General features: G+C 38.8%; 1 protein-coding gene across 1 annotated transcript; it reads right to left on the bottom strand.

Annotated features, from left to right (window-relative positions):
- Positions 1-559: 559 nt before the first annotated feature.
- On the bottom strand, positions 560-23,139 carry LOC146383099 (F-actin-capping protein subunit alpha-2). Its single transcript, XM_084934261.1, has 10 exons — positions 23,020-23,139; positions 8,476-8,539; positions 6,820-6,871; positions 6,398-6,461; positions 5,239-5,445; positions 4,276-4,355; positions 2,990-3,068; positions 2,451-2,522; positions 2,156-2,218; positions 560-1,670 (listed from the first exon to the last, which is right to left on the bottom strand). Exons 1-10 carry the CDS (start codon positions 23,056-23,058, stop codon positions 1,530-1,532), a joined length of 861 nt encoding a protein of 286 aa, XP_084790387.1. The 5' UTR covers positions 23,059-23,139; the 3' UTR covers positions 560-1,529.
- Between the last annotated feature and the right edge of the window lie 551 nt (positions 23,140-23,690).

Raw genomic sequence — 23,690 nt, 5'->3', positions numbered from 1 at the left:
TTCGGTGCAACATTTTTTTTCTTTATTATCCCTGTTTTGTCTAAAATAATGAAAACTATATATATATATATATATATATATATATATATATAAATGAATTACCCTGAGAGACACCTTTAGAAGATATCGCAGATACTTTATTTTAACACGGGTGTACATTTCATTTGAAGATTTGGGACCCACTCCAAGGAAATTTTGAACTTTAGACATTTAATTTATGGCAGTTTTTTTTATACCTTTTCTGCATCCATTTATGATGGAAATGTTTTTATCCATATACAGAAAAACAAAAATTGGGCACCAAGTACCAATTCAGTTTTCTTTTGTAGATCACTTGTGATGTAAAGATTTTAATCTTTAATGGCAGCAGACTGATGGAATATGGAAAACCCCCCCCCAAAAAAAGACTTACTGATTAATTGCATATTAAAAATCTGTCCTTAAGTTAAATCAGTGATGCACATGTGTGGTTGTTTATCTGTTTTACCCCAATATTATAATTTTCTTCCCCATTTATGTCACAATAAATAGCATCAGAAATTATGACTGAGTCAGTAAATAGAAAATTTGTCATTTAATGCAACATAATTGTGACTGAATTACAATTAATCTCATGGAAACAAATCACCAAACTGACAGACAGGATGTTTCATACAGGTATATATTACAATGTGCCTTGTTATATAATACAGTCAGGTTCTGTTTTTAATAAAAATAAGCACTGGAGGAGAAAGTGATACTTTTTTTTAAAATTTTATTGTAAATTGGACATTATGCAAATTACTTTTGCGACTGATGACTTGTTAATTAAGCTTGTTAAGTGGTCACAGAACTCCCTGCACTGAGTGAGAGTTCAGACGATATCAAGTCAAAAGGTAGCCAGGAGTGCTGCAAGCTGGAGAGCGCACACACAGGACAAAGGGTGAGGGGGAAGTACCAAAATGAGAGAACAAGAACATTGAGTGGCTGACAGTGGTGGCTGCTTGTGCCAAATATATCAGTCAATGAACACAAAACTTCTTTTTTTTGGGTGGTGGTGGGGGCACGAGGGGTGTGGGGTGGGGAGTTGTTCGTTTCAGCCATAGTAACTGACTTCCTCTGTAAATGCAGACAAAAATTCTCCCAGAAATGAATTTGTTTTCACCATTATTGCAAATTCTAACCGATTTTCCAAACAAAAAGGTGTGGTCTCACTGATGCAATACTTACTGCACACATGATATTTTATTTCATAAGGGTGTTTATGCAAACAAGTGTCCACCCTGTGTCCTATGACTCGCAAAGTTTCCTCAAGATAGATTTTCCCAAATACGATCACAAATTCAGTATACAGGAGAGTGTCTGTATAAAATCAAAACAGTCATCCAATGTGTCATGTGACGTCTGTGAGACCAAACCTTTCTTTGCCCCCGTTTTCTCTAATTGTTTGTACAAAGACGATACAACTATCCAGTCATGCAACATTTTTTTGGATGGGGATGGAGGGGCTGGGGGCGGGAGTGGGGATCTGACTGTTATCTTTGCGGTTTTTAAGCATTCTGCATCTCTTTGCCAATCTTGTAGCTCAGGATCTTGTTCCAGTCGATCTTGGTACGTGTCACAGGAAGCTGGCGGCGTAAGGCTTTGAAGGTAGTGTCCGACATGGTCTGGTAATTCTCGTTGATGGCCGTCTACAAGGAATGAAATAAGGATGAAGACAGAGAGGGGACTGGATTTAAAATTTAAAAAAAAACTACTCAAATCTAAATTGTCCCCAGGTCTGAAGAAGTCTGTGTGGTGTAGGAAAATAGAGTTTTATAACCACATTAGGGTATGTCAGAGTTTTCTCCAGGCCTTGTTGTGAAAGTCCAGCTTTCTCTAAAAATGTCCAGCTTCATCCAAGTGACTCAGCTTTCTATTCATTGTCACTCTAAAACCTGACTTCCTGTGCTGCGAGTTTGCGAATGTGTAGAATGTTTTCATTATCTCCTGACTTGAGTAACACAAACTCCTCACAACTAAAAGTAACAGATTATCACACAAAACTAAAGCCAAACAACAAAAGATTTTAGTGTGGCAGTAAGTGCTGGAGTCATAACTGTAAAATGTTTCCATCATTTGTGAGGACTTCTGATCTGAGGTGAAAGTTCAGGTTCAACGAAATCTCCTGACATACCTGATAGTCATTCTCTGCAGCCTCCATGATCTTAACAAACTCCTTTGCAGTTGCAGCCTCATTCTGAAAATATGACATTCATTTGAAGAGGGGAGAGGACAAGGCATCCAACAAAAAAGAAACTTTAAAACCTACACTGAAGCTACAGAGCAGAAAACCTCCCCTGGAAGCTGGTACCAGGTCAAAACTTAATTACTGACGTAAAATTACAAGTAATCACCCTAAATACATACAAATGTAAAAGTATGGGGAATGATCGTTGCAGCTTCTGCTTGGACTTCACAGAAATACTCACAGAAATTGACATGGACTCCTGAACCTCTTTGTGGCTCACCAGCTGGACATTTCCATCCTCATAGTAATGAACCTAGAAATACATGTGGAAATATATAGTGTATTTCTAACCAAAATTTATTCTGTGCCATGAAATGATTGGAGCTGTAAAAAAAAAAAAAAAAAATCAAAGAGCTGTGTGCCAACATACAAATCTCAAGAGGTCTAACAAGCCACTCCCCAAAAAAGGGGGGAAAAAAGTGAAGGAAACAACAACAAAAACCAAGAACACAACATTTTAGTACTGAGCTTATGGGAAAAAGTAGACAAGGGTGCAACAGAAATTAACCAAACTTTGTGAGAAATAAACAAAACACGGTAAAAAAAAAAAAAAAAAAAAGAAAGAAAGAAAGAAAGAAAAAGGGAAAAAAAAAGAAACTGAATTTGATTAAAGTCTACATGCAAATGTCAGTATGCGTGAGTTTGAGCATGCGTGCTGACATGCATAACACAACACAGTGTGTCTGTTTTACGTCAAAGATTGTTGTTCAGATAACATACCTGGATTTTCATGATTCCTGCCACTTGGGTGGTGGAGGGGGAGATGGTAAATTTCCATTCTGACCTCCAGCGTCCATTCCTAAACAACGAGAAGGAAAGATAAACACACTTCAGTCACTTTTACTTGACTCAGCTAACTGTCCAGTACACTGGCTCAACTGTCATTGCCTATACTGAAAAATAAACAGAAAAGGTATATGACTTTGTGTTTTTGGTCAACAACAGTGGCAATACAGATAGTAAGAAAGGTATTCACAGTATGAAGTATAGCATCACATTTAAAAACCAGTTAATGTGCGCCTTCATTTAAAACAATGTAAGAGTTTCTTGAGTTAAGATGACATAGAAGAGTTTTGTTAAGATCCATAAAGATGTAAAGTGTTACACCTTGTTCACAGAGTTGCTCTGTGTTATGTCAGTAAAAGCATTACTAATGATGGACCAACAGCTATTTACGTCAGTGAACCATCTCCTAATATGTAGTGAACAGACATGGAAATTAGTTTGGACACTCTACTGCCAATTTTCTTAATTTGACTAAAATTTGCATACTACATTGAAGTTCTGGCTTATTACAAAGTGCTCTGATCAAATATGCGGTCTTGAGGTCAGAACCGACCTCCCATCCAATTCGGCCAACTGGGTGACTTTGCAAAGGGTGAAAATTGCAGTGTCCAATTTTTCAATAAAACGCACTTCTATTTTAGTGTGGGGGTGCAAGCATTACAGTAGAGTGAAAAATGATATTTACAGATTTTGACAAATTTTTGAATCATTAAGTTCTAATATATCTTTTTTATTAGATACAAAATCTCCATGTGAAGGTTTTGATCCTTTTCACTGTGATTTGCAAATCAAAAAATAAATAAATAAAATTTATTTCACTTTCAAACCATAGGCTCCTCATTACAGCAGTCACGTACAGTAGTTTTGGGATTACTACACCCAACACTTATAAGACCAATAAGACCCAGCAGCAAAGAGGATTGGTGCAGTTCTTATCCAACTGGATTAACCTGATCAAAATCAACAGAGTCTAACAGTCCAGAGTTATGTGCCAATTACTGCAATGTCCTTAAACACTTCAAGAAACATTTGAGGATTTCAATGGTTTTATTGTATTTAACATGTAGTTGTTCTTAAGGTTAAAAATCATCTGCCTAAATACTAGTACTGAAAAAAAAAGATTCATCTGAAAGCAGAAAGGGAGGAGACACAAGAAATATCAGAAAATATAAGGGCGGGAAAAAAATATCACACTAATGTTTTGACTGCTTTATACATACCAGAAGTTTTTTGGTTGAAACTGATGGCACTCAATGCACACGATGATAGTTTGATGTCCATCAATGGTTTTCGCATAAATCTGAAGTTAAAAGACAAAAAAGACACTTTCAGATTTCACATGCAACTCAAGGCCACTTTTGTGAACTCTTTTTTTTTTTTTTTTTACTGCTCAACGTGTGCAGAATTGACACCACACAGTGGTTTTATAGTCAAAACTGAAATTATAAACCTGACCCTGGCATGGTACTAAGAGGATGTCATATATACACAACACATTTAATAAGTAGGACAACAGCTGTTTAGCAAAGTAAAAGACAGGCTTATCTAAATACTGGCCTGCTACTGCTTCCTGCTTGAAACTGATTAAATTTGACTGTACATGTTGTATTTGATCACTAATAACATTAGGCTACTTTTAGCTGCTAATTTGTTGCAAGGGATAAAAAAAAAATAGATACTCTTCCTGTTCCAATCCCCAAGGGTTAAACGAATGTATAAAACAAAATGTTAATCTTGAAATGCAAGTGGAAACAAAATGAAGGCCACTAAAGTTCTAATTTTATAGAAAACAGATCTCCGAATGAAGAGGATCACTATGCAAAGACAAGAGATTTTGGTCCTAAAAGCTCTGGTTTATGTTCGTATTCTGAGCAGTTCTGTTGAATTGTGTGTGACTTTTAAATGTATCTGTTTTTATACGTCTGTAGGAAAACACCAGAGAACAGTGAGCTTCAGTCCCAATTATCAGTCATCTATATTACACACAAGCCTCTGCTGTTAAGTTTAGAGCAATGTGTAATAGTTGTAATGTGTGTTTTGAACTCCAGAGTCAGATCCTGTGGGAGAACTCCCTCTTGCTTGATGTTTTCATAAACTAATAGCTTTAGACACACAATAAAAAAAATGAACTTTCTGAGGTGAGCAGTTCAGTTATTCTGGTAACAGAGTGGGCTTGAACATACGGTGCAGACACCGCTCGGATAGTGCTCCTTGACATAGGCCCTGACAGCAGAGTCCAAGGCACTCCTCCAGCCTTCCAGGGAGCTGTCAACATCATGGGGCCGTGGGTCACTGGCCTCCTTCCTCAGGTGGTCAAACTTGAAGGAGATCTTATTCTTGGGGTCCAAGACCCTGCCATTCCCAAGATCACCATGCTCTGTGATTAAGACCTGAAATATAAAGCGGGGGGTAAAGGAATGAGAAAGAGAGCTGTGGGAAGGCCAAGAAATAGAAAATGAAAGAGCACTGGAAAAATAAGTAAAACATGTAAGAAAGAAAAATTAATAAATAATCCGACAAGAACATGTATGGAAAGAGAACAGCACAATAAAGAAGTAGAGCTGTGGTAAATTATCTAAGGAGACAGGAGAGATGAAGAGGAAACAAAAGGATGAAAAGAGGAGGACGGAGAACAATAGGAACCACAGGCATCAGCCTGAACTTTCCATCTTCTGCCTTTCACCTCAACACTTAGCTCAGCTAGCTGGGTACCAGACAGGGGAATTTCAGCCCAGCATATGGGAACAGAGGGACATGATGACATCTTTACATAAGACAGTGCAATCATTACTAAAGCCAACACAGCCACATTCATTCAGCAGTGTTCAACCTTCACACAAATGCACAGCAAGCAAACAGTGACATTTAAATAAAAGTGGCTATGTGATCCTGTTTTGCAGGAACTAAAGGAGAAGATTCAGACTTGTTTGATCTTTCATCCAATTTTGTCTCTTTTAATGCCAATGATACAATTATACTATGTTTTGCGTCATTAAACCATAATATATTTGGAGGCTACCATCTCTCTTCTAATCCTGAAGTCCAAGAAAAGTGTCACTTTTTTTATTTCTGATGATAGTCTTGGCTGGATGAGCTAAAGAAACAGATCTCTATAAAACTGTGCTTTACATTACAGGAACGTCACACTTGTGACTGCCTGGTCCACATGGAAAAAGTTTATGAACTGAGTCACTCATTCTTCTGATGTGCATCAACGATAGCAGTATCTAACTGTGCGTTGGAGTTATAAAGTGACTAATGCCAAAAGTAATAAAAGTCCTGTTCTTTAGCTTCTGTATTGCTACCATAACCTCAAGGCCAAAAAGCAAAGCATGAGCTCACCTGTTCTTCGTAGCCCTCGATTTTCACGGGGGTAAACTGGTCCAAGTTGTACTGTGCAAATGCACTACAGAGAGAGATACCAAGTTAGTTAGATCGCAAACACAGGAGTCCCGCCTTGCTGGCTATTAAAACTTTTCAATCTTAATATGTGTTGATTAACTTGTAACTATTCCGCATGTCCAAGTCTAGAACTCTTAGATGTAAACTGAATGGTTTCTTCTTGTTGTTAACGTGTTGGACAGGGGAGAAATGGTCAGGTGTAAAAACCTAAGCAACTAAAACTAGTCTGGTCTGTGACAGCTTTAATTAAAAATCTCAAGTTGTAGTCCTCTTTAATCTTCAGTTGTTGCAATGCAAATCTGTATTTTCCATCTAACATCTGAAAATTTTTAATTGTGGAAATAGCACAAGGGAAGACTTACTGCGCTGCACCTTCCCTGAGCAGATTGTCATTGTTGAGCAGCAATCGCACATCTAAGAGGAAAAATTGTCATATTATTATTATTAATGGTGGCAGAAGAGGAAAGAATACAGGAACAGCAGATTATCTCCATGACACGCACACAAACACTAAAGTCACAGCTGCCAGCAGTCAGTGTTTGCAGAATCTATGCCAGGGGAGTGAAGCAGACATGGTAAATTAGCTCAGTGGAAAAGGCTATAATCACATAGAGATGAAAGGGGGAAAAGTTGCAACAGGGGACTGTTTTTAGTGTGTGCATATGAGTGTGTGTGGCTGACAGGCTGTGATAAGCGGTAAACAGACAACCCCAAAGGCGTTCCTCTGAGGTGACGACATGTACCGGGCCAGGATGAGTCGTTAACAAAGCCAAGACACACATACACACTGTCTCGAGGGGCACTACTGTGACAGTGTGGTGTCAACTCTGGTGCTGCAGGGCGAGACACATTTTGAGCAAAACATCACAGTCTCAATTTAATTTCCTGGTGGCCATAAAATCCAAATAATGGATTCTATTTTAGGTCCTCTGTATTAACTGAGACCAAAACTATTTTAGTGTGAGAAACCTACACAAAGACACAAAACAGTGCTGCACTGACACAGTACTGTAATGTACATTAATGGTGTGTACATGACTTGCTCTCCAATGATGGTTGAACGGGTGGCCAAATGTATGGACTCCCTTTTGTACTATTTATTTCAATGTAGCCAGCTATACTGTATGTAAAAGGGTTAGGGCATACACAACAGAAACACAAATACAGCATTCTGTAACTCCTGAGCAGTTCACACTTCATTGATGCCTCCTGGCTCTGATGTTGACAAAAGCTGTCAAACTAAAAATAAAAACTTACTAAAACAAGTCTCTAATTGTTTACTTAGAACATAGTTGGCACGGCTTTAAAGCATCTACCAAAGGCTGCTTTACGGTCTTGGAGCACCTGTGACTAAATCATTTCCTCTAGGACTGACAAAGTATTCTGATTTTTTTTGTATTTACACCAGACAGTATTTTAAAAATTTCAGCACCGCTGACATTTTATTAGTGGGTTTAGTGACATGTTCTAATATGTGTGCTCTGCTGCTTAATTTTTGATATTTTTCCCAGCTAACCACAATTCCTCAAGAGGCGCTTGCTTTTTCCAGGGGGCCAGAGAATGAGAATATACGCTCAGTGATTTGGCCACTTAAATAAAGGTGACTCATTACACCATCTGATGGTGCAAAATGGTATAATACCAAAGTACATCTAGGTTCTAACACAAGTTGAAGTTAATATCTCTTCAACAAAAGACACGGATGATAAAAAATGTAAACATTATCCATATAATTATTTATATCACATTTTCACTGTTTGCCTTTAATGTTTTCACTTCCCTCACTTTTACATTTAACAATAGTTTTTGTCAATACAGAGTTACTGGAAACTGTAACAAAACAAAATTTGCTGCAGACAGTCTCTATACATAACAGTCAAGCTATTCAAATACATTTTTATGTATTTATGTTTTGTGATTGCAGACTCATACATTGCATTAAACTAAAAGTTCTGAGCAATGTAATCATTGTTAATCTTATGAAAGAATATACAGAGGAACAAGAACAGAAAGCTCACCATTGAAAACTTCATTAAATTCTCCTGGTGGGGCGTGGATGACAAAGTTAGCCGCTATGCGTACCTAAAACCAAAGATAGAAGGCAGAGGTTACATGTCAGTGGTCTGATATAAACACCAGAAATATCAACGTGTTGCCTGCATTTTAAATAGGGGCTAAAATGTGACATTCATATTTAGCTCAAATTCAGTGTAAACATGTGTACACAGTGCCACCAACAGAGGGTGTAACATGACTGTCTCACTGGTTTGGAGGGTGGAGTGAGGTTTTTCTGACATTTCAGTCTCCAGAACATCTGAGCAGCATCGAACAGTCTTTTTTTTTTTTTTTTTTTAACCTCCTATACTTCTCTTCTTCTGCTATACCACAGCACTTCCTGTTTCCAGGTCACATGTCAAACTGACAGCCAGCTGACAGCCCCTCCCTCTCCTGCTTGCTTTACAACCATATAAGGAAATAAAAATGTGCTGAGCACTAGTACACACACGGTCTCTTGCCCTACCCCTATACATTTCTACCTCACTCTATCATCGGCAGGGGACAGCAGCTCAGCTAGGTTCCCTCTCATCTCACAAGCTGGTATATCAGAGAAAGTGTGCATATGAGAGAGAATGTGTGTGCACGTGTGGGTCCTATGGGTTCTTATTAGTGAGTGTATATACACTACTGCTAGGCACTCACAGAGAGCGGCAGATTGATTTTTGCTAATGAGCAATGCTCAGAGTAAGGAAGGCACTTGGGAAACAACGTGTGTCTGTGTGTGTCTCTGTTATGCTGAGATCAAAGTTTATCTGCATTAGTCTAATCTGTCATGAGATCATCATGACCCAGTTACATTAAACAACAAAAAAATTCATGTGCATTTGAGCACATAACAGATAAACACAGTCTTTGCTAAACAGATGGCGGAAAACTGTTTGTGTGTATTTATGACTTGAAATCCCTGCGGGAAGACTAATTTGCATTGGGTTTCCCTCATTATACTGGACGGCAGTGTAAACAGACTGCATCTCTCTCTCTCTCTCTCACTCACTCACTCACTCACTCACTCACTCACTTTTTCTAAGAACCAGGTTTACATGTTATTTAGTCTAGTTATATCAGCTAAGTAGAAAAACAAAGCCATCACATATCCATGTTCTTAATTGTATTTAAATGCATTTTGGAACAGACCCTGATGACAGTCACTGTCATCTAAAACAGGAGCACTTACAGGGTGAAACATGTAAGCACTGGATATGCGTGCGATTAGTTAAACTGGATGTTTATATGTTGCTGCCCTTGCTAGTCAGCAACAGAAATACCAGTCAGTTAAGCTAATTATTCATCCATTAAAGTACAAATCCAGTCAACTGCTGAGATGTCATAGGATCAGCAACGCATATAAGGCAAAAATTGCTTGTTATTCAAGACCAACAGGTGTTTTACCTCGAGACAGAATCATTTGCGCTACAAGGTTTGGGGGGGGATGAGTTGGGTTTCTTTAAAGCTGGAATTAGAGCTGAGCTGGACACGTTTGTGGGGTTTCCAAAATATTTTAGGGAACTTAATTAAAAGAGCCATCATGTTGCTGACTGGGCACTTATAATTTTAGCTACTGGACGCTTCTCCTGTAGTTAAATCAGAATTGACCCAATTTTGAGTAGTAAATGTGTTTAGGGTGGATTTTTGATCTGTACTGCTGGAAGTACAACTATATTCACAGATTAATAATGAAAAAGCACACACATGCACATACATATTAATTATTACCAAAGACAATCTGTAAGCACATTAACTAGTTCAAATATCTGACATCAAACTGAACTCCTTTCAGCCTGATCTGGTTTCAATAAAGTCTATTTATAGTGCTTAAGTTCAGGAGCTGTAATTACAGCTGGACATTAGATATACCATCTCAGTGTCAGAAAAATTGTTATTCTACATTATTTTCATGTGTTGTCTTGCAGTTTTACTGTAATGTGATACTGTAATATCCATAAATCTTTGTGAATGTGTTATTCATGGTGACACACGGGGGCCGGAGGGCTTCCCAGTATGCCACTGACAAGAAGCAGGGAACACCCTTAACAGCCTGCAAAAAACCTTAGCAAGTCACTGGAATTTGTTTTCAAATATTTTTCTCACCCTGACACACACACACACACACACACACACACACACACACACACACACACACACACACACACAAATCTGAATAGAAAACTATTTGAATATTTGCTATAAAAACAGATTTCCAAGCACTCAACAACTGAAACAGTACTTCAAGTAACACTGATTGAAGATAACTGAATCTTGCTTTGTGACCTTAACACAATTAACTGTGAAGCACCTACAGCTAGTGAGAGGGATGGGGATGGTTTTACAATTAAATCATGCTAAAAACCACGTTTTAAGGAAATGGAGATGAAAGTCTAAGACCAAGGGAGCATACTGTGGTTTAAAATTATTCACTAGCAGGAGAATGGAGACACTCCATTAGTTTACAAGTAAAGGTATTGACTTTTAAAAGCTTGTTACATCACCTCTTTCTTCCTCCGAGCACCTCAAACTTGATTTACTATTGCACTGAGTCTCCACCACCCGAGCAACACTGTCTGCAGCGCATGTAGCAGAGCATCATCAAACATGCATAGAAGGCTCTGGTATCGTCACTAAGAGAATTTTTCAAGCTCAGTGCTGGCCTTTTGGGTTTATTTGGGTGGGGGGAAAACGTTGACATGGATACATTTTGTTCAGACAAGCAATAAGGATCTATTTATGAGCCATTTAAAACCAAGTACCATGACAGATCACAATCATTTAAGAGCAGTTTAGCATGGTGGATGATCTTCAAAGAACCATTGCATAGTTCCCAGTAAATGTTGACTACTACTTTTGCTTGAAATGCCCAACTCTACTACATACCAAACTTGAAACTGATTCTGCTTCTGAAATCAAACAAACAGTACCACAAACATAACCTCTTTGATCGAGGTAATTACGTACTGTAATTATCATACACTTAACATTGCGTCTACAATAAAATTAAAAATAAATTTTATTGTAGACGCAATGTTAAGTGTTCTCTCAGTGCGTTACACCGGGGCACAGATATGCTGGGACACTTTAGGGCTCTGAGACCTATTTTCATCATTGAGCACTGACTGCTACTGTGCCACAATGGGCAGCACTCAAGTAAAAAAAATCTCTACAGGGAATTATATTAACAACTCCCAGTCATTAGTGCATGAACTCTGATACACTGCTGCACAACTAGTTGAATTCATGCTAATTTCTTGTATACCTTGTGCATATCTTGGCTTGGGGTATTCTGCTTATACCAAGTCACGCCAGGCTCAACTTAAATGTTGGTTTCCTTAGATTGTAAAATAAAATATAGCAATTGAATATGTCTAATAATATAAATGTAATGATTTATTAGTAGAATAATAAGTGACAGACACAAGATAAATAAAATAATTGATAAAGTATATGGGTGTTGTTTATCTAATTTCTTTGCACCAGTGACAGTCATACTGCAAACTGTTGTCATTCACAGTTGCACCTGAACCAAGGTTCTTGTAGATTGTACCCTATATAATGTCTGTGACCAGACACAATAAGTTAAAATAAATGAGTTTCCAAGTAGAGGGAAAAGCCAAAGCACCATCTACTCTGAGCTTAAGTCATATCAATGCATTTCACAACAGTTTCTGATTAAGTGAAATACTTATGCAAGCATTAAAAAAGAAAAAAAAACCTGTTAGTGTAAGAGGTGTGAAATACAAATGCGGTTGCTCTGCTTTGACCCAACTCTGTGCTACATTAGCTAAACCACTAGCTGCTGCATGGAGACGTAAACTCAAACAACACAGAACTGAAATAAATAGATCAGCCCATTACCACAGATCCATCTTTTTGAGTTAAATAAATGTTGGATCAGCGCATCCCTATTCAGGGCTCTAGACTAACTTTTTGCCATGGGCGTACCGGTACGCCTAACTTTTTAAAGTTAGGCGTACCGGCACAAAAGTTAGGCGCACACAAATTTTATAATAATTTATATAATATAATGTGTTTTTCTGGATACACTGTGCTTTTTCAGCATTCAAAGATTGATGACATTGATGAATTTTGAGAAGGATCAGGCCTTAACTTAACAGAAAAGTTAGCAATAGTTCTTTTCCTATTACAGCTACATCCACTTCTGTCGTGCCTAAGCTGCTCACTAGGGCTGGGTATCATCACTGATTTCTATAATCCGTTCGATTCCGGTTTTCAAAGTCCCGATTCAATTCAACTTAGCCTCAGACAGTCAGAAATATTATAATTCTGATCATTTATCAGTACTGACTTCATCAGAATTGTGAACATCACAGCAGATGCCTTTGTGTGAAAGTAACTGAGAATAAAACACAGAAAAACATGAAGGAGATTTTCCTGGTCTGGCTTTTTATAGCAGATAACCTTAAAAATATTCTACAATGTTCTGCATATAAAGTTTAAATTTCTTCAGTATTGAACAACAGAAAAAATAGGCTTTCTTGTCCGAGGTCATTTAAGTGAAAAAAAGAAAAAGAAAAGAAAAAGACAGCAGCCGACAGCGCTGTAAACAACGGTAGACCGGTGGGTAATAAGCGAATGAATAATACAGAAAACAGAGATTGGAGACGGGAAACTGTTCTTGAAGTACAGAGAGAGATAGAGAGAGAGCTAGCTGTGCATGAAGTGTGATTTTAATTGTCGTGGAAGCAAAACAGCAAAATTCATGACGACATTGATCAAATGTGAAGCGCAGTTTGCTGCTTCTTTTGCTGCTGGCTCGGTGAATTTTGGTTGGAGAGAGACAAAACCTGCAGCTCAGAATCAGCGCAAAAAGACGTAAACACAGCGCGGACCGGACGCATCAGAATCACTAGGCTCCGACAGCGTGTCCGTCTACGGGCCGTCGGGTGAGAAAGCCGAGAAAGACAAAGTTAATTCTGATGCGTCGGTTCTGCTCCGTATTTACGTCTTTGTGTGGAATCCGTGTACCTGCTCTCATCTGCTGTTTGGTTGTTGTTGAAATGGTTTTGTGAGCTTTAATCTGAGAATTCTGGCGTTTCTGGCAAAACACAGTTATATTATATATATCCACCTGCGCTTTCAACTGGACCACGGCCAATCAGAGAGGTCCCGCCCCTTACTATCTCTGATTGGTTTAGTCCACGATAGGGGCAAAATGTGTGTCTGTTGTTGACCACAGGGAAGGTTGCAGATTTTTTATTTATTTTTTTTTTTTTTGCTACCCGAACAGTTGGTCGCACAGGTGCAACCAAATATTTTTTTTTAGTCGCACCACTGAAAAATTTGGTCGCATTTGCGACCAAATTGGTCGCACTCTAGAGCCCTGCTATTATTACATATCTCCACAGCTTAGGATAAATCACTTTCTAATTCATATCCAACTTTTTAATGCTTACTGCAGTTAAAAGAAAAAAGCAACATGATTGGATCACAGTCTGATTAGAACCCAGACAAACTTTTTTTCTGTGCAAAAAAGGGCTTTTTGAAATACTCCTTAACAGTTTTATCACTTATCTTTCTAATGGTTCTTAGAGGGTGGAGCATGAGAAGCAGGTGTACAGGCACAAGCTAACCAAAAAGCTGGAACAATAATACTGGAGCTTCTCATACACACAAAGAATGAGGAGCACAGGCACCCCCTGTGGTGTGGGATTCTTGTGTCTTTGTACTCTCTTGGTCCAGACACCAGCTGGTGTCCTTTCTTTCAACTTGCTCAATGTATATTCATCCTCATAATACCACCCAACAACCCCGCTTTTTTGCAACAGACACTCACATCCTGCACCCTCTTAGTAAGAGCCTTTTCTTTAATCCCAAATGACACCCACTAACATTGAAACCACACTTGTCCTAATCATTATCACGCAATTCCAGATGCATTAAACTAATGACAATAACATAAAAAAGCAAGAATAAACTGTGGCAATATATTTACCAATGCCTTTTTTAAGCTCTACAGTGTCCGTGAATTTGATTCCCTTACTTGGCATGCAGCCATTTCAATATCCCAGATTTAAAAGGAAAAGAAATCTGTGGCGCTTTAAATGCTACAGAACAGACAACCCAATCTGACAGGGGAAAATGCTGGGGGCCTGGGTGATGAAAATTTATGAATAACAGGGCTCGCAAAATCGCTAGCCCGACGTCCCGGGGCTAGCGATTTTTCCAGTCGGGCTACCAAAATCTGTCTCTGCCCTGCCCGTCGGGCTATCATAGGAAAATATATTTCAATGCTTTTGCATTCTTTCGGAAATGTAGCTGGGTAATTATGTCATTGGCATCGGTGAGCCACTGTCAATATGTGACATATTGAAATCGTGTTTGAATTTGCGCTTGTTTTTTGCTTTCACTTTGCAATCGCGCGAACTGTGTATAGAGAGAGACAGCACTGATTGGTGAGTGATGATAATTTGTGCACCAATTCCTCTGACATCATCTTATCAATCGTTAGCTTACTATGCAAACATGACAAGTGAAATCTCCCGCAGCAAGCTTAAACATGTGAGAGGTTGATCGCTATGTGAGTGCGTGTGTAAAAGCAGCAGGATATATATTTTAGTTCTGCTGAGCCAAATAAGACAGGTCAGCGTGAAGAAGTGACAGCCAAAGAAAAGCTTACCACAAAACGGAAAAGTTATGACAAATCAGACTATAAGGCAAAAAGAAAGTGCAGCTTTATGGTTTCATGGACAAAAGAATTTCTGTGGCTGCGATATGATGAGCTATATAACCAGGGCTGCACATAAGTGGTCCGCAGGTGCGCATTCGCTGTCAAAATAAAAAACGCGCACAAGATAAGAAGTTGCACCGCGTGTTTGCGTACATAAGATTTTCTGGAGGAGGACAGACATTTGTTTAGAACTCTTAAAGATGTCGAAGAAGCAAGCTCCTTTAAGCAATTACTTTGGTTTTCCTCCACATCCAAAGAAATGTCAGAAGGAGTCCGAACCACAAAAGAAGCACGTATTCTCAAAAAAAGTGTTTGCAGGAGGTGAGCTGGCTTCAAACAAATGATGAACGCACAGAGATGTGGTGCAGAATGTGCCGTGAAAATCCCACTCTAGCGGACAAAAACAGTGCCTTTTATATGGACGCAAACGCACGTTGCAACTTCTTATCTGGTGCGCGTCTTTTATTTTGACAGCGAATGCGCACATGCGGACCACTTATGTGCACCCGTGTAAATAACATAATGTTCTGCCGGGTGTGTTGTTGCTTTTCCCTCGATTTTTGAGTCGACAAGCGCCTTTGTTACTGGGACCAGTCATTTTAAGAAAGGCCCCCATTAGAACCCATGAGAAATGCAAGAAATGCATTATTGCTCAGTCTGCAATATCTTTCCCAGAACAAACACCAATTGCAAATAACATACTAAAAATAAACCTGAAAATCAGTTTAGAACAGCGTACTATGTTGCAAAGAGTGAACTACCACTGGCACAATTTAGCAGTCTTTGCAAACTTCAAAAAGCAAATGGCCTCGATCTTGGTTCCACTTGCCTCTTACCCGTGACTTCAGTGGAAATTTCAAATTCAGGATCTGACACAGGCTGATTCATGTCCTACACAGTTCTTACAAGTTCATAGAAATTTCTGTTCAATTAGAACCAAGTATTTGAGTTGATGATTGTAATTTTTATACAATGTTGTAATTTGTGTTTAAAGAATTTTTTGATTAATGTTTTGTTTCCGTTACAATATTATACTTTAATGTATAATATTGTAACGGAAACAAAACAGGAAACAAAACATCAATCAAAAAATTGCTCTCTTTTTTATTCGGGCTACTTAAATTTATTTTGGGCTACCAAAAACTGAAGAGTCCCTGCCCGAAGGGCTACCAGGGATTTTGAAATTTTGCGAGCCCTGAATAATGAGAACACAGCAGGATGCAAGAAAGATGAGGAAGACTGTCAGGTAGCCGCAGGCTAAACAAAAATGTCCCACTGCTGATCAAAATAAGAAGGTGGTGGCTGGTCGACACAAGATTAGGCTGAACCAATAAGACCTAACATCTGTGATGGTGGAGATAAATACTATCAGAGGCAGACAGGCAAGAGATTATGCCTTTTTAAAGTAATTATGATGTATGTGAATTATGAACTATGTGCTCTCTTTTTCATATTACCTCTGTCACCTGCTCTAGTCCTTTTGTTCAGGGTTACACTACTGACTTTCATTCATTCACATTCATTGAATTACAAGGAATGCAGTTTTAATAAATCTTAGTTAACTCTTAATCCATCAAATTTGAAAACAATGAAATCATTTTTTATCTCCACTAATGAATGTGAAAGTTGTGCAACCCTGATGGCAAACTAAAAGTGTACATCATTAAAGGCATCTACACCCTCACTTTTTTTCTTTTTTCTTTCCTTTATAAAAAAAATACATATGCTGAATACTATGGCAAGAATCAAACTTCTGGTCGCAGTTAGTGAGTAAACCTTTAACTGTACTAATAGTGAATAGGCAGCTTTGTCTACTGCAGATTATGTCACCTTGGCTCACAACAGGAATAGGGTCATTTTACTCCAAGTAGCCAACTATGTGACACATTTAGTACCAGCAGCTTGCATTACAATTTCCAGACAGCAGACCTACCAGGGTAAAGCTACTCCTTTCTGTAAAGCTGCCTTAACCAGTTTGATGTGAGACAACAGTATAAAAGTGAAGCCACACAACTATACATGAGTTCTCTTTCCACATCTCCACATTCGTTCTGCTACAGCCACATACAGACAGGACTCCTGAATTTGTCTGTTAAAAATGGAAAAACCACCAAGTTCTGGCCGTTAGTTATGTATTCCCCATGGTCTAAGACAGCTGTTCAAAGCCAAGCTCAGGGACACATCTGGGACTGTTGGGACTTTCAAATGAAATGCAGGGTGATTTATTTTCACTCTTAGTTTATTGATAATAATGACCTTATTTAAGGTTTCTTTATAGCTCTTTTTACTCAAGTTTGCAAATAAAGCTTTTACATCTGGAAAAACAAAAGAACAAACAAACAACAACAACAACAAAAAAAACCCCAAATGAGTTACTGTGATCTAGGGCTGCCACGATTAGTCGACTAGTCACGATTACATCGACTATCAAAATCGTCGACGACTAATTTAATAGTCGACGCGTCGTTTGAAGCTTTGTAAGATCCCAAAAGACGCAGGAATAAGTAGTAGGATTTAAGAGTGTAATAACGGACTGAAACAGAAGATGGCAGCACTGCATGTACAAGGATGCCAGCTGCCGTTAAACCCCGAAGAAGAAGTAGCTCTGTCCCAGAATTCATAGCGCGGCCCTGCTCAGTTTCCAACAATGGCGGCAGCTAGTTAGTTTTAATGTTACTCTTATTATTCTTTCTGGGTCACAAAATAAACGAATAACATATTTTTGGGCGAGAATGTAACTGTAAACCTCAAATATCTGCTCGGTTTATCAAGACACCACATATTTTCAAAAGCGCTCCGACGTTTTCGGAGACGTCTGTTACCCACCAGCTCGATAGCTAGCCGGGGGCAAGGCTCACTAGAGCCCGTGAGAACACCGAACTCCCGGCAAATCGTTTTCAAACCCACCGCCGTCTTTCGCTACTCAGGTTAAACATGATATATAAGTCACTTAGATAACTTAAAAATATTATTGTTTGGCTTTTTTTAGTATTTTATTTGTTCCTGAGTAAATCGGTTTGGTTGAGATTAAAGTTATAGTTTTTACACAGCTGAATAAACGTCAAGCAGACAACTGATTATCAGAAGTGTGAGATGCTCGAGAATTTACTCCGGTGTCCTGTTATATTTTAGATAGCAAGGAGTTTATTAAACTTCACCGAAACAATCTGCAAATTTCATTAAAATTTAATAAACTATCATCTTGTCTTTATTTTTAGTTAGCACCTTAAACACTTCAAGCTGTAGGCTAATGATAGTTATATAAGAGCAGATGCTGCTGGTGCAATAAGCTGTACGTTTTACGTCCAATGGATGATGATCTGATTAGTCGACTAATCGCAAAAATAATCGGTGACTAGTCGACTATCAAAGTAATCGTTTGTGGCAGCCCTACTGTGATCTCAAGAGAAAATCTGAGTAATGCATCTCCCAGAAGAGGAAGAACTCTGCAAGCATCTTGTTCTCTGTAATTTATTGTAAAATGTAAATTACTGTAATATCTAAATATTTTCTGACACAGTTTTTTCTGCCATTCTAATCTTTATTGAGATCCATCCAGACAAATGCCCCCCCAAAAAATCACAACAGGCTTTATCCTATACACAGGATTTGGTGCATAATTTTAACCATAATGGCTTTCTGCACCGTGACAACATGGATCATTTACACTGATGCCCCAGGTAGGAATCAAGCAACTATCCTTTTTCTGTCTTCCCTGACAATTAAACATGTTAACTTTACCTGAAGCAGTACCATGTATCAACCATGACAGTCCAGTTCTCTTGTTACACAAAACCGAAACTAATTCTGCTTTAAAATGTTTCATTCAATTTTTGTGGTGCTCCTTTCACATTTATGGTTGCATCGCCATCAAAACATAAATCTGCATTGTTATTCATCCTCTATGGCTCCCATCAGTCTGGATCATCATTCTGCTTCAAGGAGTGCTGTGTCCCTTTAGTGGGCAAAAGGGGGAACTATAACATTTGCTTAGCTTCTTTGGTTGCTTTTACTCACCAGCATGGGTGCGTCATGTGTACTTGCTGACAACTGAAACACTTGTAAACCCTCAAAAAAAAAACAAAAAAAACACCAACAGCTATTTTCACAGTGTATAAAGCTATTTCTTCCCAACTTACAAGAGGAAGAACTAAATACCGAAACTCAAAAATGCTGAAACTACCATGTGATGCTTTCAACTATTGAGTGATTGTATCCGATTAATACTTCCAGTTATTCCTCAACTCTAACCCCCAAAAATTCAGCTGGTCCCAGCTTCTCAAGTGTACTGATCTGCTTTCCATTATCATATTTTAATAGAAACGGAATATCTTGGACTACTAGTTGAACAAAAAAAAGGGTCAATGAACAAAATATAATAAAAACTTTGCAACCCTATATAAATGGCATTCGACAGTACCGCCTCAGCTGTGAAGTTTGTCACAGCCGATTATACAGCTTAATTCTCTTTCTTGAAACAGGAACCAAAGCACCGAAAGTCAGACTACTCTTACAAATATCTTTTCCTTTTACCATAGTCCTACGACAAAGTCAAGGTAAGTACATGTTATTAGGTAAACGGGTTGGCTGGCCTGTGAATTAATTTACTGTGTACTAGATCGTCATCCTAAATGCTGTTAAAAAAATAATAATATGTCGAACAACTTGATTGGCTGGCCACATGAGTCCCCAACAGCACAAATCACTTGAGAAAAAAAACATGGTTAACTAATTTTTTTCTTATCTTTTCTTTTGAAACCAGTGTTTATAGCAACAACTTTATAGCAGCAAAACCTACAGCATGCACAAAGGAGTCTAACATGTAAAGCTTCAGTCACCAATTGTTTTGTTAATTTAAACTATTAATTTGAAAAATAAACCTGCTAATAATTCATACTGTTATTAAAGATTAAGCACTATATGAAAGTAATTAAATGAGCTTTTTTCCTGTACTGATAGAAGTCTGATTTACTAGCCAGGGGTTGAGTGAGGATGTTGTGTTGAGCAATAAGCAAAACCATAAAGTTGACTGATAATAGAGTTGACTGCTTTTTTTAACACTTAAGACACCCAGACACTAAAACTCAGGCAACAGAACTGACTGCTAACAGATTGTGCAACAACAGTTTCCTGTAATACTGTGTGTTCTTTCTGTACTGATATCAGGAAGCTTGCAGGCTGGTGCCCAAATGACTCAAGAAGTCTCACAGCAGTGCTTGGTAATTGTGGAAGAGATGACTCTTCTCGCTGTTAAATCATTTACAAATGGCAGAGTCTCTTTATTAATTTTCAAACAGGGAGCTCCAGCTTTTTTCTTTTTTATGAATACCAAAATGAGGCTAATGGCCGCAACACAACCAGGACAGAAATTCTTCAATCTCCAGGGACACATTTAACAAGTATTTTCCCAGAGCAAAACTCCAAATTCTTTACTGTATATGACAAAGTTCCAGACTTATCAAAATAATACGGCAACTCCTTCTACCACAACTTAAAACAGTCATCTCACTAACATCAGGTCAGAGTAAGTGCGGAGTCCCACAAAAGCAAATAGGGAGATTTCTCACTTAAGAGTTTGGAAAGTACCATTGGTTGTCACTTTTACTCACTGTTACAGTTTCTGGCAGGTCACCAACACTCACGTGGATGAATTGCTTTTATTCAACAAAGCATGACTGGACAGTAAAAGGGATATACAAACTAAATCATAAATTATAGAAAACTATTCCCCACTGTCACTGTGTCAAGCAGAAGAAAATGTTCATTTCCTCCCTCAAGTTTTTTTCCCCTCAGTGTTTTACAAAACAGGGCTGAGGGCCCAGAGCAGATGGCTGACTGCTCGGAGCGAATGCACCGGAGACGGCCCTTTAAAATACACTACAAAATGTAGCTGCATTGTTTGCATGGAAAACTCTATGCTTTTAATGGAACGCACCCACCATGAATAGATGCATAATGCATCTTGGCCTCATACCACTTGTATTCGGAGAAGGAAATGAGCAATTTCCCCCCAGGTAAACACTGCATAACACTGGTTGCGTGTCTGGTGTCACTACCAGTCAGCCTGGCATGAAGCCAATCATCATTCTTTCAGCTCTGCAAAAATCAAACTGTCTGGTCAAAATATGAAAGTGGCTTAACAATTGTCAAAACCAGTGTGGTTACAAGATTAAAGGATCTCCCATCCTCTTCGCAAAACCAAAATCCAATGCTGTCAATGAGTTTACCACAGCTTCATGTTGTGTGAACACACCTGAAAAAAACATTTCAGGTGGTCCTGAAATGTAATGTAGTACATGACCAAAGAAAAAGAAAAAAACCCATACAATGGCCTCAGTCACTTATAAATTCGAAGCTTGGTTAATGGCAGATCCTTGTGAGTTGTAAAGTGTAACACATTTATACAAATGCAGCATCTAAATTGCTGGAACAGGGCAAAATGAAACAAACCCTTCTTCTGTTCTTACTCTGAACAGTGTGTTACGTAACTCACAGAATGGAAACAGAAGAGTTATTAAAGATTTATTTTTAATGGCTAACTGCGATATTAACAAGGTTAGTGGGAAGAACTACATGTTTATGAGGAGAGCCTTAACACAGGTTACCAGTTACACATTTATATACACCCTTCTGTATGTTAACCTCCAACTATGGCTTCTTCGTACTATCTATTCATTGCTGAGGCATTTATGCATTTAAATCGTGAAGTCCGGCAAGTAAATAAACACTAGAAACAATGTTAAATACATTTTAAATGTTTACAATAAACATTTGCAAACTTTTATAGTTTAATACCTTACAATATAATAAATAAATTATAAGGCTGACAATTAATTAATAAATACCCTGCATTAAAGTTGCCATATTAATTTGCTCGTCGCTAACTGCTGACTTTGTTAACAAAGTCTATAATGAATCTAGCGACGAAAAAATGCATTTAGCAGTCCAACAAGGATTCGTGCAAACCCCTTAGCTGAGGCACACATCCTGTCAGCTATGCATGTCCTCTTATAAGGAAATGAGAAAAACCTGCAGCACTCTTGCATGGGCGTCACTGGTGTAACTCCTGCTTAAATTATGAGTCAGTTTTCTGCTACAGTTTTAGAAACAACACTGGTTGCTATGAGGCTTTCACAGCAGTAGAAACAGACTTTCAAACGAGAGGACAGAATATAAAAGCAGTTTTTAATTTCTAGCATATCCTTCAAGGGCTCTCGTAGTTCCCTCACCTTTCTCTGCTACTTCTTAGAGGGGCGAGAGTTATCAAACTAGCTAGACTATAGCATACGGTTGCTGATTTTACAGTTTGCTCTTCATAAAATGACCCGGCACTCCACCGCTTCCAATATTTTAACTTCTAAAGACAGAAAAGGGGCACCCAACAGGCGAAAGGGCGTGTTAGTAAGTCTGGCTGTCTGTTAGCAGGCTGCGGCTATGCTACCCTAACTAACCTAGCTAGCGGATCCATGGTGCATGAAAACTTCCATAACACAAGTAAGCAGAGACCCGTGAGTGAAATGGCATGTCCACCGGGTGAAAAGAGAACGGGTGGTGAGCATAGGTGAGTGTATAAGACGTTCACGGTTCCTATTTTGAGTCAGGACCGTACAAGGAGCCTCCGTTTGAAATTCGCAAATGAGCGGAAGTTGAGCTAAAAATAAGAGCAGAAGCAGCAGAGGTTGTGCTGAGGCCTGGGTTTTCCCCAAATTTCATAATGCCGGTCGACACCAGGATGCACCGAGAGCCGGGACCATATGCAACTCAGATTTTGGATGTTACCGTTTCACGCTGTAAGGTTTAACCTAGAATTAAATCGGCATCTTACCTTTTCCTCGTCGGATAGCTGCTCCTCATGATCCGCCATCTTTTCTTCCGGCACCACCAGCTTGTCAGAGCCCAGTGACGTCACGGGATGGGTGGGTCCCACGTCGGTTCGGTTTTGATTGATGCTCCGTCGAAGTTTGCTGTACTGACTGTGAAAGAGGAAGCTCCAAGCCACTGCTTAGTTCAGTGGTTGATTCCAAAAAAGGTTTCAACTCAGAGTGAACTAATTCACTATCAATTTGCAAACGTACTCTACATAACTTTTAAATTATATGGTATTTGCAATTTTTTTTTACTACTCATTCAAATAATACATACTGTTTCTGGGGATCAATAGCATATTAAAGTATTTAATGCTATAGAGTGAGTATATCTGAGGCTCTTTTCAGCAATCACACCACCAAGGTCTCCACCCTGACCCACAAAGGACTAGACCCCAATAGGAGTAATTTATTGGGGCAGAATCCAGCCGAGCCCCATGGTCGACATAACCATCATCTTCCCCGGGCCTGAGTGGAGGGTGGGATTCCTGGCATCCTCATCTGGGAAAGGGTTTTGGGGTCCTGGTTCTCATCACATTTGGCTAGTTATCACATAGCATTGCCCAGAGTAGAACTGCTGCTCATCCACAGTGAAAGGAGCCAGCTGACAGAGTTTGGGCATCAGGACTAC

This window comes from Perissodus microlepis, chromosome 7 (assembly GCF_051167445.1).
Source record: "Perissodus microlepis isolate ML-2025 ecotype Zambia chromosome 7, ASM5116744v1, whole genome shotgun sequence".
Lineage (NCBI taxonomy): Eukaryota > Metazoa > Chordata > Actinopteri > Cichliformes > Cichlidae > Perissodus > Perissodus microlepis.
This window is presented reverse-complemented; position numbering and strand designations above follow the sequence as displayed.